This window comes from Grus americana, chromosome 3 (assembly GCF_028858705.1).
Source record: "Grus americana isolate bGruAme1 chromosome 3, bGruAme1.mat, whole genome shotgun sequence".
Taxonomy (NCBI): Eukaryota; Metazoa; Chordata; class Aves; order Gruiformes; family Gruidae; genus Grus; species Grus americana.
In genome coordinates this window covers 79970661-79984530 of record NC_072854.1, presented here as the reverse complement: position 1 = coordinate 79984530, position 13870 = coordinate 79970661, and the positions used below count along the sequence as shown (strand labels likewise).

At 51.4% G+C, this 13870-nt stretch overlaps 1 protein-coding gene across 1 annotated transcript; it reads left to right on the top strand.

Annotated features, from left to right (window-relative positions):
• The first annotated feature begins 3572 nt into the window (after positions 1–3572).
• Positions 3573–12498, top strand: DLL1 (delta like canonical Notch ligand 1). Its single transcript, XM_054819492.1, has 11 exons — positions 3573–4577; positions 4798–5100; positions 5319–5379; positions 5651–5908; positions 8341–8401; positions 8879–9009; positions 9156–9325; positions 9465–9681; positions 10400–11192; positions 11313–11427; positions 11818–12498. Exons 1-11 carry the CDS (start codon positions 4518–4520, stop codon positions 11821–11823), a joined length of 2175 nt encoding a protein of 724 aa, XP_054675467.1. The 5' UTR covers positions 3573–4517; the 3' UTR covers positions 11824–12498.
• Positions 12499–13870: the final 1372 nt, after the last annotated feature.

Here is a 13870-nt window from a genome sequence, read left to right as displayed (position 1 = left end):
TAGACCTAATTAAAATATTATGCACACTCGGCTACACATAGCTCCACACGTACACGTCCCTCCGCCGACGCACCGTTCGCCATATGCCCGGAGCCCTCCGTCCCGGGAAAAATCCGGGTTGCGTGCCAGCGATGGCAGCGCGTCGTCCTAATTAACAGCTCCCCCCCCGCCTCGAAATGACTTTTCCCATAATCTGGCTCGCTCAGAATTAAAAGCCGCGGCTGATGGGGAGCTCTCGGCCGCGCTACTGCGCGGCGGGACCGTAAATCCTCGCTGGGGCAGGAGATGGGGCCCGGCGTTGCGGGAAGGGTATCAATTAGGGGCAGGGAGGGAGAGCACAATACCCCACCAGCCCCAGCGAGCCGCTGGCAGGCGGGGCCGGGTCCGTCGCGTCCCGGCCGTGCGGGGTCACCGCGCCCCGGCGGGGCCCCGGGCACTGCGCCTGCCCCCGGGGGTCCCGCCGCCGGCTCACCCGGCGGGGCGGGCGCGGCCGGGCGGGGCGTCGGGCGGGACCGGCCGCCCGTCCCCGGCAGCGGGGGCCGGTGGCGGTGCGCGGGCGCGGTTAACACCGCGGGGGCGGCGCGGGGGGCGGGGGGGGGACGGCGAGCACGGTGCGGAGACACGCGGTTGGGAGCGAAAAAGCGCCATTTGGTTGGGAGCAGATGGCTGGCTGGGGGGCTGATCGCGTCTAAAGGCGTGTCATCCCCCTTCAGCGAGAATCCCTAAGGGCTCCCCTTGTCTTCGAAATCAATGAAAATTAAAGTGCAGAGAATGGATGAATAGTTAGACCTCGAGTCCCTCCTTTGTTCCCCTCAGCTACTGGTGGGCAGGAGTTAAACTACAACAGCCTCCTATAGAAACACTTAAGTTAAACAGTCTCCCCGTTAGCCCAGCATCTGAAAGAGAGAGGGAGAGGGGGGAAAAAAGCAGAAAAAGGAGCTTTCTGCTTGATTTCCCCAATACAGAATCGCGTGGCATAAATTAAGCCGGAGAAGAATGAGCGCCGTGGGCAGGATCCTGCCGGCTCTCACGGCGCCTTTCAGTCACGCTCAGCAGCGGTAATCGAGAAATCTGTGCCCCGTCAATTTAACAAATACCCGGTACCGAAGGGGGGTTGTTAAGGATTTGGGGGCAAGTTTTTTCGGGTCTTTTTTTTTTTTTTTCTTTCTATCGCTAGGTTAAAACCCTCGCGCGTGTAACTTTTTATTTCCAGTTTTTTAAGCAAGGGGATGCTAATGGCCCAACTTTCTATCTCTCGTAGATTAAAAGATCCGCGGTGATATATCACTTCTCGCCTCCACCGACGGGCTACCCCCACATTTCAAGACAGATATTGCCCCCCCCCCGCCCCACTCGCTTAGTAAATCCCATACGAAGTGATTCCCCCCCCCCCCCTTTCTCGGGGATAACGCCGCAGCAAAGTTTGCGAAGCAGCGGCAACCCACTTGAAAAGATGTTGACGCTAGGTGGCAAAAGTAATATACAGTTAAATCCGGCGTTGCTGCGGGGTGCGGCCCCCCCCGCCCCGCTGACTGCTGCAGAGGCTGGGCACGGCGGGGGCGGGCGGCCCATCCTACGGGGACCCGCCGCCCGCTTCGGTCCCTCCCGGGCCGCCTTCCCTGCGCCCTCGCACGGTGCTTGCGGGATCGTTGCTCCCCTCTCTGCCCAGATAAAACTCCGGGGTAAAAAAAAAAACCAAACAACCAAACATTCCTGTACATTTAAGCTTTCGTTTAAGCGTTGAGGGGCGGGGAGAGGGGAGAAGAAGAGTACCTGCATGTAGATGGCTCGTTCGACCAAAATTACATGTAAAGGACGCACACATTGAGGGGCGAAACGTTGCAAAAGTCTGGATGCTTGTTTAAGTACCGAGGGTACCTGCCTGGGTTTTGGGTAGGTGCCACAAACCCCCAGTAAATGAACGTGGGCAGCTACAGTCCTGGAACAGTCAAGAAGAGCTGGGCTGAATGAACTCATTAGTGATTTTCTTTTAATTGGTATTACCCAATGCTTTTACTTTAAGAAGTCTTTAAGATTTTTTTTTCTAGTGCATTGTAAGATAATTTGTGATCAAGACATCTGCTTCAATGAAAGTCACATTTTGCCATGCAAATGCACGTTTCAAACCAATAAAGTCGCCATAATAAGGCTTTTAGCACGGCATACCTACAGTGAGGTTATTGTAGCCAAATCCTCTCCTTTCGCACGCAAGCTTAATCTGTGCTGAAATGATCTGTTACAATTAAAATGACATTTACAGAGACAGTTACACCTTGCATCCTAATGAATCCGCCTGCGCCTACCGAAGGTGTTTAAACAGAAGGCCCGAACAAAGTGGAAAACCCCGTTTCGAGTGACATGCCAGAGTCGCCCTCCAACTTTTATCCCCCGCTTCCATCCATCATTAAGAAACTGCTCAAATGGTAATCATCTCTATCCCTCTTTCACCGCACCAGTAAACTCCTTTCCATGTTTTTAAGATCAAAACAAAAGTTCTAGTGTCTGATGGATATGTAAAAAAATAATAAGGTGACGGTTGGTGTAAAGTTGGTGTTTCTTTTTTTTTTTTTTTTACGGAGGGGGGAAGTGCTGGAAGGGATTTTTTTAAAAAATGTGCGGACATTGTTGTAGAGGCAGTAGCGTGCGCCGAGGGGAGCTCTTTCTCTCCCTCGCATTGTGCAGGGAGCAGGTGCTGTCTACATTACCATACAGCTGAGAGCACAAAGAGCTAACTGATTCAGCCCTCACACAATAACAAACGGCCTTAATGACAGCCACGCGAACGACACACACCAAACTCACTTTTTACTAAGCTGAAGGAGGAAAAAAGAGAGAGAGGGAGAGGTTGCTGGTGATGATGATAATAATCATAGAGGGGTGCGGGACCCGGGCGGAGCGGGTGGCTCTCTCCGGCAGCGGTGGTGGCGGGGACGGGGACCGCGGAGCCCCGCAGACGGGTCCCCTCCACGGGTCCCCTCCGCGAATCGCCAGCGCCCTCCCCCGCCGCCGAGACCCTCGGGGACCCCCCTTCCCTCCGCCGGCGGGATGAGCGCTGTGAGCGGAGCCGAGGGATGAGCGAGCCCCGGCTCGGTTCGCGCAGATTCATACCCCCCCCCCCAATTATCCCGGTTATGCCAGGGGAAATGCGGCGTGAATTTCAAGGGATCAGCTTCCCCTTGCTGTGGCTCGCTGGCTTCCACCTCCCTCATTCCTTTAAAGCCGAAGATGCCCCTTGGAAGTGGTCATGATCACCGAGTTACTTTTTGGGGGCGCGGCGGTTGCTTTGCACGTTTCGGGAGGTAATTACAGCCCACCGTCCCCGGGGTTGTTTTCTCGCCGGAGCGTGTTGCGCTGCCTCTCTCCGGTGCGGAGGGGGTGTTACCCTCTCCCCGGAGCAGAAGGGGGATTCTTGCGGTTACCAAATTTGCAGGAATGTAAATGAGCACGTTTTGTGAGCGCGGAGGGGAGGGGGAGGAGGGTTGCACATTTTACAGCTCACTGACCATTTGGCGATCCATTGAGAGGAGGGTTTGGAAAAGTGGCTCCTTTGTGACAGCTCTAGCCAGATTGGGGGGCTGCTCATTTGCATCTCATTAGGCATGCAGGCGGCCGGCGGGATATAAGGGAGGCAGGCGCCCAAGGAGAGGCAGATCCTTAGCGCTTCACCCTCGGAGTGAGCCGCCGAGCCGCGGCGCAGAGCAGAGCAGGCACCCCCCTCCCCCCCCCCATCCCCCGTAGGAGCACACCCGGACACGCTCAGTGCGCCGCTATTGAGACACGAGCTTATTTTTGTTGGCTGGGATTCCTCTAAAAACAAAAGTAAGCCCACAACAAGGAAAGAGAGCTTCGCTTCTTTTGCAAAAAAAAAAAAAAAAAAAAATAAAAAGGAAAAAAGGGGATCAAGGCTCCGACGTGACCTGCTGCCCGCCGCCGCTGCCGTTTGACACCCATCAGCCCCGACGTGCGCAGGGCGAGCGCAGCCGCGCACAGAGCAGCTCCCGCATCTCACCGCACCGGGAATTATCGCCGCTGCCACCGCGTCCGCCGCTGCCTCTGCAGGGATTGCCAGATCGCCGATTTTTAATCTTCCTTGGGAAGCCTTTTCTCTGCCTCTGTTGGGAATTAAGTTGCTTTTATTTTTTATTATTTTTATTTTCTTTTTTTTTTCTTCCTGGAGAAAAGGAGGAGCACCGTGGATTGGGAAAGAAAAAGAGTTTAGCAGATTAATCTTAACTTTTTTTTTTACTTCTTTTTTTTTCCTTTCTTTTTCTTTTGCCATCCGAAAGAGCTGTCAGTCGCCGACAGACTACACCTAGAGGTACCGACAGAGGGGAAAAAAAAGTCAGAGACACTCCTGAAAGAAGGAGACCGTGACACTAACTCTTCCAGCTCTGCTGGGGCGAGCGGCTTTGGCCGCTGTGTTTTTTTCCCCTTCCCCCGAGAGACACTTTCCCCTTTCCCCTCTGACGAGAAGAAAAGGGGGAGGAAAGCGAGGGCACCCGAGCTGCCCCTCCAAAATGGGAGGTCGGTTCCTGCTGACGCTCGCCCTCCTCTCGGTGCTGCTGAGCCGCTGCCAGGTAAGTGCCCGCGGGGTGGGGGGGCAGAAATATCTGCGGTGGTCCCCGCACCGGGGGTCCCGCGGGGATGCCGAGGATTTGGTGCCTGTTGCAACCGGGAGAAGCGGGGAGGGGCGTCGGGGAGGGGGGGTGTCAGTCCCTCTGATGCCCGGCGGGGCTGGGGTCGGGCCAGGGGAGCGGGCTGCTCGGCGGGCTGACGGCCGCTGTCCCCGCCCCGCAGGTCGGCTGCTCCGGGGTATTCGAGCTGAAGCTGCAGGAGTTTGTCAATAAGAAGGGGCTGCTCAGCAACCGCAACTGCTGCCGCGGGGGCGGCGGCGGGCTGCAGCAGTGCGACTGCAAGACCTTCTTCCGCGTCTGCCTCAAGCACTACCAGGCCAGCGTCTCCCCCGAGCCGCCCTGCACCTACGGCAGCGCCATCACCCCCGTCCTCGGCGCCAACTCCTTCAGCGTCCCCGACGGCGCGGGTGGCGCCGACCCCGCCTTCAGCAACCCCATCCGCTTCCCCTTCGGCTTCACCTGGCCCGTAAGTGGGGGGGCGGCGCGGGAGGGGGCGGCCCACATCCCATCCCACCCCACCCCACACACCGGGCCACTCCAGCTGGGTGACCGTCCTTCCAAGGGGCCACCGATCCCCCAGGAGTGTCTAGGGGGACTGATAACTCCTGGGGGGCTGGGGGTGCTACCCCTGGCCCTGCCTGCTCTCACGCTCTCCCGGTGGGTTGTCTCTGCTCCTTTCCCCAGGGCACCTTCTCGCTCATCATTGAGGCTCTGCATACGGACTCGCCTGACGACCTCACCACAGGTAACTGTCCTGAAACAGACCCTTACCTGGAATAATCCCAGTCCTGTGGCCCCACTCAGTCCCTCTCTCTGCGTTGTGCAGTGTGTTCCCCCCATTCCATCCCTGCTCTTCCTTGGGAGACCAGGGGAAGAGAAACCAACCTGTTGGCATGCAGCCCTATCATCCTGCCTCTACGGTTCCCCTCCTACCAGAGACCCCCCACTGAGCATCTTCCTATGCCCCTGCCCGCTTTGGGCTTCCTAATCATGCCTCTCCTCTCCACTTCACACAGAAAACCCCGAGCGCCTCATCAGCCGCCTGGCCACCCAGAGGCACTTGGCAGTGGGTGAAGAGTGGTCCCAGGACCTGCACAGCAGTGGCCGCACTGACCTCAAGTACTCCTATCGCTTTGTGTGTGACGAGCACTACTACGGAGAAGGCTGCTCTGTCTTCTGCCGCCCCCGGGACGATGCCTTTGGTCACTTCACTTGCGGAGAGCGGGGCGAGAAAGTCTGCAACCCGGGCTGGAAAGGCCAGTACTGCACTGAGCGTGAGTGTCACATCTTTTCATCTCCCCAGGCGCCGGTTGCAGCAGTGTCCCCTGAGCTCTTGGGGGGGTGTTTCTCTGACATCAGGCCCCACGGGAGAGGGGCAAGCAAGTGACAGTGGGTGGAGGTTTGATGCTGTGTACAGGATTTACTGGTGTGGAGGACAGGAGATCTTCAGCATTACCACAGAAAGTTAATGCAGACAGCCCCTTCTCAAGATAATAAAATGTCAGTGCCAACATTACACTCTTGCTTATCTGCAGTAGACATCAAATCTGACAGCAAAATGTTCAGCAGTTGCTTGAGGATTTATTAAAACATATCATGACTACTTTTTATACCTAGCCACCCCTTCAACCATGGTACATTGATATCATTATCTACAGGGTACGTGGCTTCAGGAGAGGGAGCTAGGCTTTGGCAACATCCATACAGCAGGCCCGTTGATCGGCCTGTTATGGTCTGATATCTTGCCACCTTGTATTGGGAAAATTATTGGGAGGTCCAAGATATTCTCTGTAGCCTCTAGACTGTAGATTTCTCATTTGGGGTACTCATAAACTGCCACTAACAGAGATTGTTCCACGAGAACATTCAACTTCTTCCCCATCTGTCTTCTGTGCCATTGCCATGATCGTGAGGGACATGAGTTTTGCAGTACGCCTGAGCTTGAAGTTGTTGAGGAATGTGGTATGTTGCTACAGCAGGAAAAGCTGGGGCAGTAAGCAGATCGCAGAGAGTATAGTCAGGGATGTCAGATACCTCCAGCTTTGTACAAGATTGCTGCCCTTTGTAAATACATAGCGGTGTACACCCAAACATGCACACAGAGGTCCTGCTGCAGCATGTGATGGCATTCCCTGTTTGTGTGCATACACGGATCTGAAGTACGCTGGCAGATGACGCACTGGGCGAGTGCTCCTCTCCAGTCATCGAAGGGCCAGGCAGGCAGGGAGAAAACAGTTACAGGCTGCAAAGCAGCCTCTTGGTTTTCTTCTTGTTGTGTTTTTGTTTTTCTTAAAGCCCACCTACACTGCAGTCTCAGCTGAGCTGCTATCAAATGAGCCCAGATTGATTATTCACACTGTTAGCGACTGCTAGGATGCTTTTAGCAATTCTTGCTCCAATGTTGCACAATAAACAGCAGGCAGAGGGGTTCGCATTTCCTTTGATACTGTTTTAAATAGGAACTGCAACCTTTCCCATGATCAAAAGTGCCTAGCCCAGTTGTGTCAAGGGGTGGGGAAAAAGGAAGCATTTTGATAATGAGCTCTTTCGGGGCTGTCAGCACTTTCGGATGCCTGTACATCGCTGCTCTTCCCATAGCAAAGTAGAAGGCTGTCCGTCTTTCTTGACTCGTTACATGCGCTCTTCGCTCTGCTTTCCCTCTCAGCAAAAACCAGCTTATAACAGCAACACAAACCTACTAGGCAGAGGAGATGTGTTTATGTGTGCATGCAAAAAGAATGTTTTGCTGTTAGCGAGCGGAGCTGCCAGTCGCAGATTGCTTCTCGTCGCCTTGTCCCCAGCTCCATTCTTTCCAACTTGGAGGCGATCTGATTATCAGCACCGATTCTTTCTTTCTTTTTCTTCCCCCCCCTCCCCTTCCCCTCGCATGCCATTGTCTCCGGCTGGCTTTGTTGAATTAAAACTTTGCAGTGCCTGCTTAATGAGTTCCATAACCAGGCGAAGTAATGAGCAGAAGTCCCTTTTTTCCCTTCCCTCATCCTCCCTCCCGCTGCCCCGCTTACCTCTTTTACCAGGGCTTCACCCACCCGCCCGCCCCTTTTCGGAGCGGGGTGGAGGGGGGGGGGAAGGAGGGAGGAAGAACTTTAGACTTATTTATTTGAATAAGAAAAAAAAAAAAAGAAGGAAAGTTTTTTTGCAGCGAAATCACGCGCGTGCCATAGATTAGCTGTGGGCAGGGATAGGCTGCCCGGCCGCCGGCCCCATTGGCTCCGGGGCCGGGGTATTGTTGCAGTGGGGCAGCTGCTGGGAGAGAATAGACAATAGAGCAGCTGTCTTGCACTGGCACCCTGCACACCAGCTGTCCACTCTTATCTGCACACACACTTTCGGGGGATATTAAGAGGTGGAGCTGTGTGCATAGAATTGGAAAAAAGGACTTCTGACCCTCACTGGGAAGGGAAGGGGGGTGAGGGGCTGTGGGGAAGGGAGCAATTGTGAGCCCTTTTTTGTCTGTGTGCAACTGTATTAAGAAGAATGCTCATCCCCGGCGATAAGTAAAGTGCCCAGTTACGGGGCGAGATCAATACTCCTGCAGACTCCAGAGATTAACTCAGCTGCGCTTAACTACCCCGACCTAGTAAAAGGGGCTCGCTCCCCACCCGCAAGGTGCTCTTGGGATCAGACTTGTAACAGGGAGGCGTTCGGCCCCGGTGCTGATGTCTCTCCCTGCTTGGTTTGTTTACAGCGATTTGTTTGCCTGGATGCGATGAGCAACACGGCTTTTGCGACAAACCTGGGGAATGCAAGTAAGTTTTCCGCTCCCCTCCTGCTCCCTTCTTTGTCTTTAACGTTGATGCTCTGCTGCTAAGCCAGCCATCGGTCATTTGAAGGGTTGGTTTAAATGCCTTTCTTCATATTAGATGGTAATTTGAGAAATCCAGGTGATGCCAGATCAAAGTATTAATCTACAAGTCAAACATCAGTGCCATTAATATTAACCTAATGAGTTTACAGTGCTGTGTGTAAGGTTTAGCTGTTTGTTATTAGAGTAAACAAATTAACTACCTGGAACCATGGCTCTATCTAAGGAAGTGGAAGAAATAGCTGGGACCGATGAAAGCTGATGCTACATTGGACTCGGTGACTTTCTCACATGAAGGATCACTGAAGGCTTTTAGGAAACTTGATCCCTGGCATCAATGTGTTTGCAGAGTTTGCGATAGGGTTTCCAACTGTGAGAAGTCTAAATCTGACGAGACTTTGTTGTTGGTTTTTTTTTTCAGATGCAGAGTGGGTTGGCAGGGGCGATATTGTGATGAGTGCATCCGATACCCAGGCTGCCTTCATGGTACCTGTCAGCAGCCATGGCAGTGCAACTGCCAGGAAGGCTGGGGTGGCCTCTTCTGCAACCAGGGTGAGTTCTCAGTCCTTGCCTGAGCGTCTGTTTTAAAACGCAGAAAGCAAGCAGCTATTTCCAGCTCACCCACCCTGTGCTAGCCTTGCGAAGTAGCAAGTATCTTGATTGCCCTCTTTTTAAAAACAAAAAAATATCTTTTACAGACCTGAACTACTGCACCCACCACAAGCCCTGCAAGAACGGTGCCACGTGCACCAACACTGGTCAGGGAAGCTACACTTGTTCTTGCCGACCTGGGTACACAGGCTCCAACTGTGAGATTGAAATCAATGAATGTGATGCCAACCCTTGCAAGAATGGTGGAAGCTGCACTGTAAGTTTGAGTTGCTTGTACCACCTGAAACCCCAAGGGAGGAGTTAATGTCAGTTTTACTGATTTTTCAAAATCCCTTTTTGGATTTCAAAGCAACTTCAGGTAAATATTTTGACCATTTCTCATTTCCTCCCTCCAGGATCTCGAGAACAGCTATTCCTGTACCTGCCCCCCAGGCTTCTATGGTAAAAACTGTGAGCTGAGCGCGATGACTTGTGCTGACGGACCATGCTTCAATGGTGGGCGATGCACCGACAACCCTGATGGGGGATACAGCTGCCGCTGCCCACTGGGTTATTCTGGGTTCAACTGTGAAAAGAAAATCGATTACTGCAGCTCCAGCCCTTGTGCTAATGGTAAGGCCAAACATGCTACAGTGACCTTCTAAAAGGACACCATCCAGTCACTTTGCCTTCCAGTCTGGAGTTTATAACAAGGCCCAATGATCAATCGTGGTCCACATCATGTCAATAGTTGACTTGGTGGAGGAACTGTACTTAAAAAGTAACGGTGTGGTTTGGGTCACTGCTGCAGATCGCATTTTCTCAAGGGGTGATTGTGGCCAGGTAACTTGGCCCGAAGCTTCATGCATGCAAATGTGGAGGATTATACTTGCAAATGTTTTGCAAAGACTCTTTGAGGTCTGTGGATGCAAAATGCCATACAAGCACTAAATATTATTGCTTGCAATCTGGTAACAGTAATCTTCCTGTTTCGATTAAACTAGTGAAGACTTTCTTTACTGCAGTCCTCCTCATTCATTGCCACTCAAACTCTGTAACGTGAGATTGTGGTGTCAACCTGATCTGGGCTAGCTTTGTTCTCCAAGCTGAGTGAAATGTTAAAAAGGGAATAGGATGGAGAATGAAAAATAGACCTGATTAACAAATATCTTCCTTAAAAAAAACCCCTAGTTTTTATGATGGATCAGACTTGGCAAAGGTTGAGCTAACCTCTCAAAAAGAAAGCTTTTCTCAGCTGCGGGTTATGATGGTTGCCCCGAGAGTGGCAGGTGGGAAGCTGTCGGGTCTGGCTGCCCACCACTCAGCGCTCGTCCCCCTTGATGTCTTGCAGGAGCCCAGTGTGTCGATCTAGGGAACTCCTACATATGCCAGTGCCAGGCTGGCTTCACTGGGAGACACTGTGATGATAACGTGGACGACTGCGCCTCCTTTCCCTGCGTCAACGGAGGGACCTGCCAGGATGGCGTCAATGACTATTCCTGCACCTGCCCCCCGGGATACAACGGGAAGAACTGCAGCACCCCGGTGAGCAGATGCGAACACAACCCCTGCCACAACGGGGCCACCTGCCACGAAAGAAACAACCGCTACGTCTGTGAGTGCGCCCGGGGGTACGGCGGACTCAACTGCCAATTTTTGCTCCCCGAGCCACCTCAGGGACCAGTCATCGTCGACTTCACCGAGAAGTACACGGAAGGCCAGAACGCCCAGTTCCCCTGGATCGCCGTCTGCGCCGGGATTATTCTGGTCCTCATGCTGCTGCTGGGGTGCGCTGCTGTGGTCGTCTGCGTCAGGCTCAGAGTGCAGAAGAGGCACCACCAGCCTGATGCCTGCAGAAGCGAGACTGAGACCATGAACAACCTGGCGAACTGCCAGCGTGAGAAGGACATTTCCATAAGTGTCATTGGTGCCACTCAGATTAAAAACACGAATAAGAAAATAGACTTTCACAGCGATAACTCCGATAAAAATGGCTACAAAGTCAGATACCCATCAGTGGATTACAATTTGGTGCATGAACTCAAGAATGAGGACTCTGTTAAAGAGGAGCACAGCAAATGTGAAGCCAAGTGTGAAACGTATGATTCAGAGGCAGAGGAGAAAAGTGCAGTACAACTAAAGAGGTATCATCTCTCACATCTGAGTGCGGGGGGCAGCTTGACTCTGAAGGGGGTGTGTGTGTCTCATAGGTAGTGTTAAGCAACAGCCATCTGACCTGTGTTGTCTCTTTTTGTCTTCAATAGTGATACTTCTGAAAGAAAACGACCAGATTCAGTATATTCCACTTCAAAGGACACAAAGTACCAGTCGGTGTATGTCATATCAGAAGAGAAAGATGAGTGCATCATAGCAACTGAGGTTAGTATACTGCCTGGCAGCTGGAACAGTAGAGAAAAGTCTCGGTGTGCAACCCTCATCTAACAGACGTCAGGGCAGCTAAACTCTTTTCTGTGGTGCCACAGCGATTTGTACCTGTTGAAATCCAGCCAGCTTGTTTGTCGTGCTGTGGATGTTGTGAAGGCAAGCTCAGTGACTTGCTGCTGTGGATGTTACGGGTACGACGGCTTTTGCAGACAAGGGTACAACGACAGTGTGGTTGTGGTCTGCTGACGTACCCCTTAGTGTGCTTCATGCAGGGTCCGTTCCTGCCCGGCGTAAGGACAGAGTCCCGACCCTCCGCAGCCTTACAGCCCTCTTCTTACTTTCCATTAACCTCTCCTGATCTCTGCTCATGTTTTCTCTCACCAGGTGTAAACCAGAGGTGATATGACAAGGTGGTTGTTCAGAACAATTTCAGAGGAGACGTGCCCCAATGAATGCTGCTGAAAGAGGAATGGGAGATAGATTCCTTCACTGACTGCTGCTGAGAAACTAAATTCAGGCTTGAGCTGGTTCTCTACTGAAGTTAGCAAAGTGACTGCAAAATAAAGAAACAAGATGGACACCAGGCAAGGGTCTGTGTTCAAGGATTACTGTTGCACTGCCTTTTACGAATTTTATCATTGCACTATGGTCAGTTGCTTTTCTATATATATTTAAATGAATGGACTTAAGTACTACATAAGAAGCATGCACTGCCTGAAGTGTATATTTTGGATTCTTATGAGCCAGTCTTTTCTTGAATTAGAGACACAGACACTGCCTTTATTGTCTTTTTTGATACTAAAATGTGTTTTTACTAGGTGAGAAAAAGTGTGTTATTTTTTTGAATCTGTAAAAATATTTTCACGATAATTGTAAAGCTTGAGTATTTTGTGATGTTCATTTTTTTATAATTTAAATTTTTTGGTAAATATGTACAAAGGCACTTCGGGTCTATGTGACTATATTTTTTTGTATATAAATGTATTTATGGAATATTGTGCAAATGTTATTTGAGGTTTTTTTTACCGTTTTGTTAATGAAGAAATTCATTTTTAAAATATTTTTCCAAAATAAATATTATTAATGATAATCAGAGTGCTATGTTTATTCCATAACTGATGATAAACTGACTGAACCTTGCTACCAGGCATCTGACAGGCTTCTGTGGACCCATGGGTGGATGGGGTAGGACCGAGACCTATCACAAAGAGTGGGGAACAACTTGTTCTGTGTAGACACCCCCTCTTTTCCCTCCTAACCTTCTGAACTGTTGACCCCATGGTTGTGGTTGTGCTCACTCTTAGCCCAAAGGCAAATGTCTGTCAAAACCTTGAGTAATGTTTGCTCAGTCATGTTGGGCTGTGTATATATAAACACATTCGGCACCATTTCCCGAGGAAGAGCAACGGGAGTACACTCCGTCGCAATCCAGACACAGGGCTCGTGGTGACTCAGCTCTTCATTTTTCACAACCTCAAACAGTTGCCTGGAGCCCAGGGCAGTTTGGGACACCCAGGGCGCGCCAGCGCAGCCCCCTCGGCTCAGGCCCTTGATGCACACCCATGGGATGTGAGCTCCTTCAGTCACACTTGCTTGCGGGGGGGGTGGCACTTCCCTCCCCCGGAAAGGGTGACACTGAATCAACTGGTGGCCACAACTCTTCTGGCTGTGATACCTGTCTAAAGTATTAGTTGCATCTTTGGTTTCAACTTTGCCCCTAGTGCCTGCTGCCTTCATACTGGGGCAGGGTGTGATCCCATCCCCTGGCTTGGCCCCAAACGCTCAGGCAATTTCCCCAATTTAGTTTGCCCTAACTAGCTCTCTTTCAGGTTGTGCTGCGTGTTAAAACAGAAATGGGCAAGGTGTTCTTCCACTTCAGGAAGAAAAGGAAAATCTAGGAAATAATTTATTTTTTGAAGCCACTCCAATTGTTGTGGGCCACCTCCTGCCTCTTTTGGGAGCTGATGAAAATATTCTGTTCCTGTTCCTTTCAGGGGAGGGGGATGCTATCCGAAATGCAAAGAATAGGTTAGCAGATATAATCAAGCAATTGTTGCAGCTGGTGATCTATAACTCTAATGTATATATGTGCTCCCCTTGTTTTAGCATACCTAAGTACGTGAACCACTGGAACTGTATCTCGGTGTGAGGTCAGTGGAAAAATCACACTGACTGCAGGGGCTTGTCTGTCTGTAAGGCCTTCTCGCTAAGCCAAACCTTAAATGAGATCTACTGATTCACTTCTCATGAAGTGACTCAACAGGGTAATCCTCTTCTTTTATCCCAAAGTGTCTTTTTAGGGAAAGTTTTCATGAGAAGAGTGATGTATTAAAAACCAGCCTGTCAGTGATGGTCTGAACAGCATTTTCAATCTGAGCAGTAACATAACAACCTGCCAATAACCAGTCAATGCATCATACATTAAATGAGGCACGGC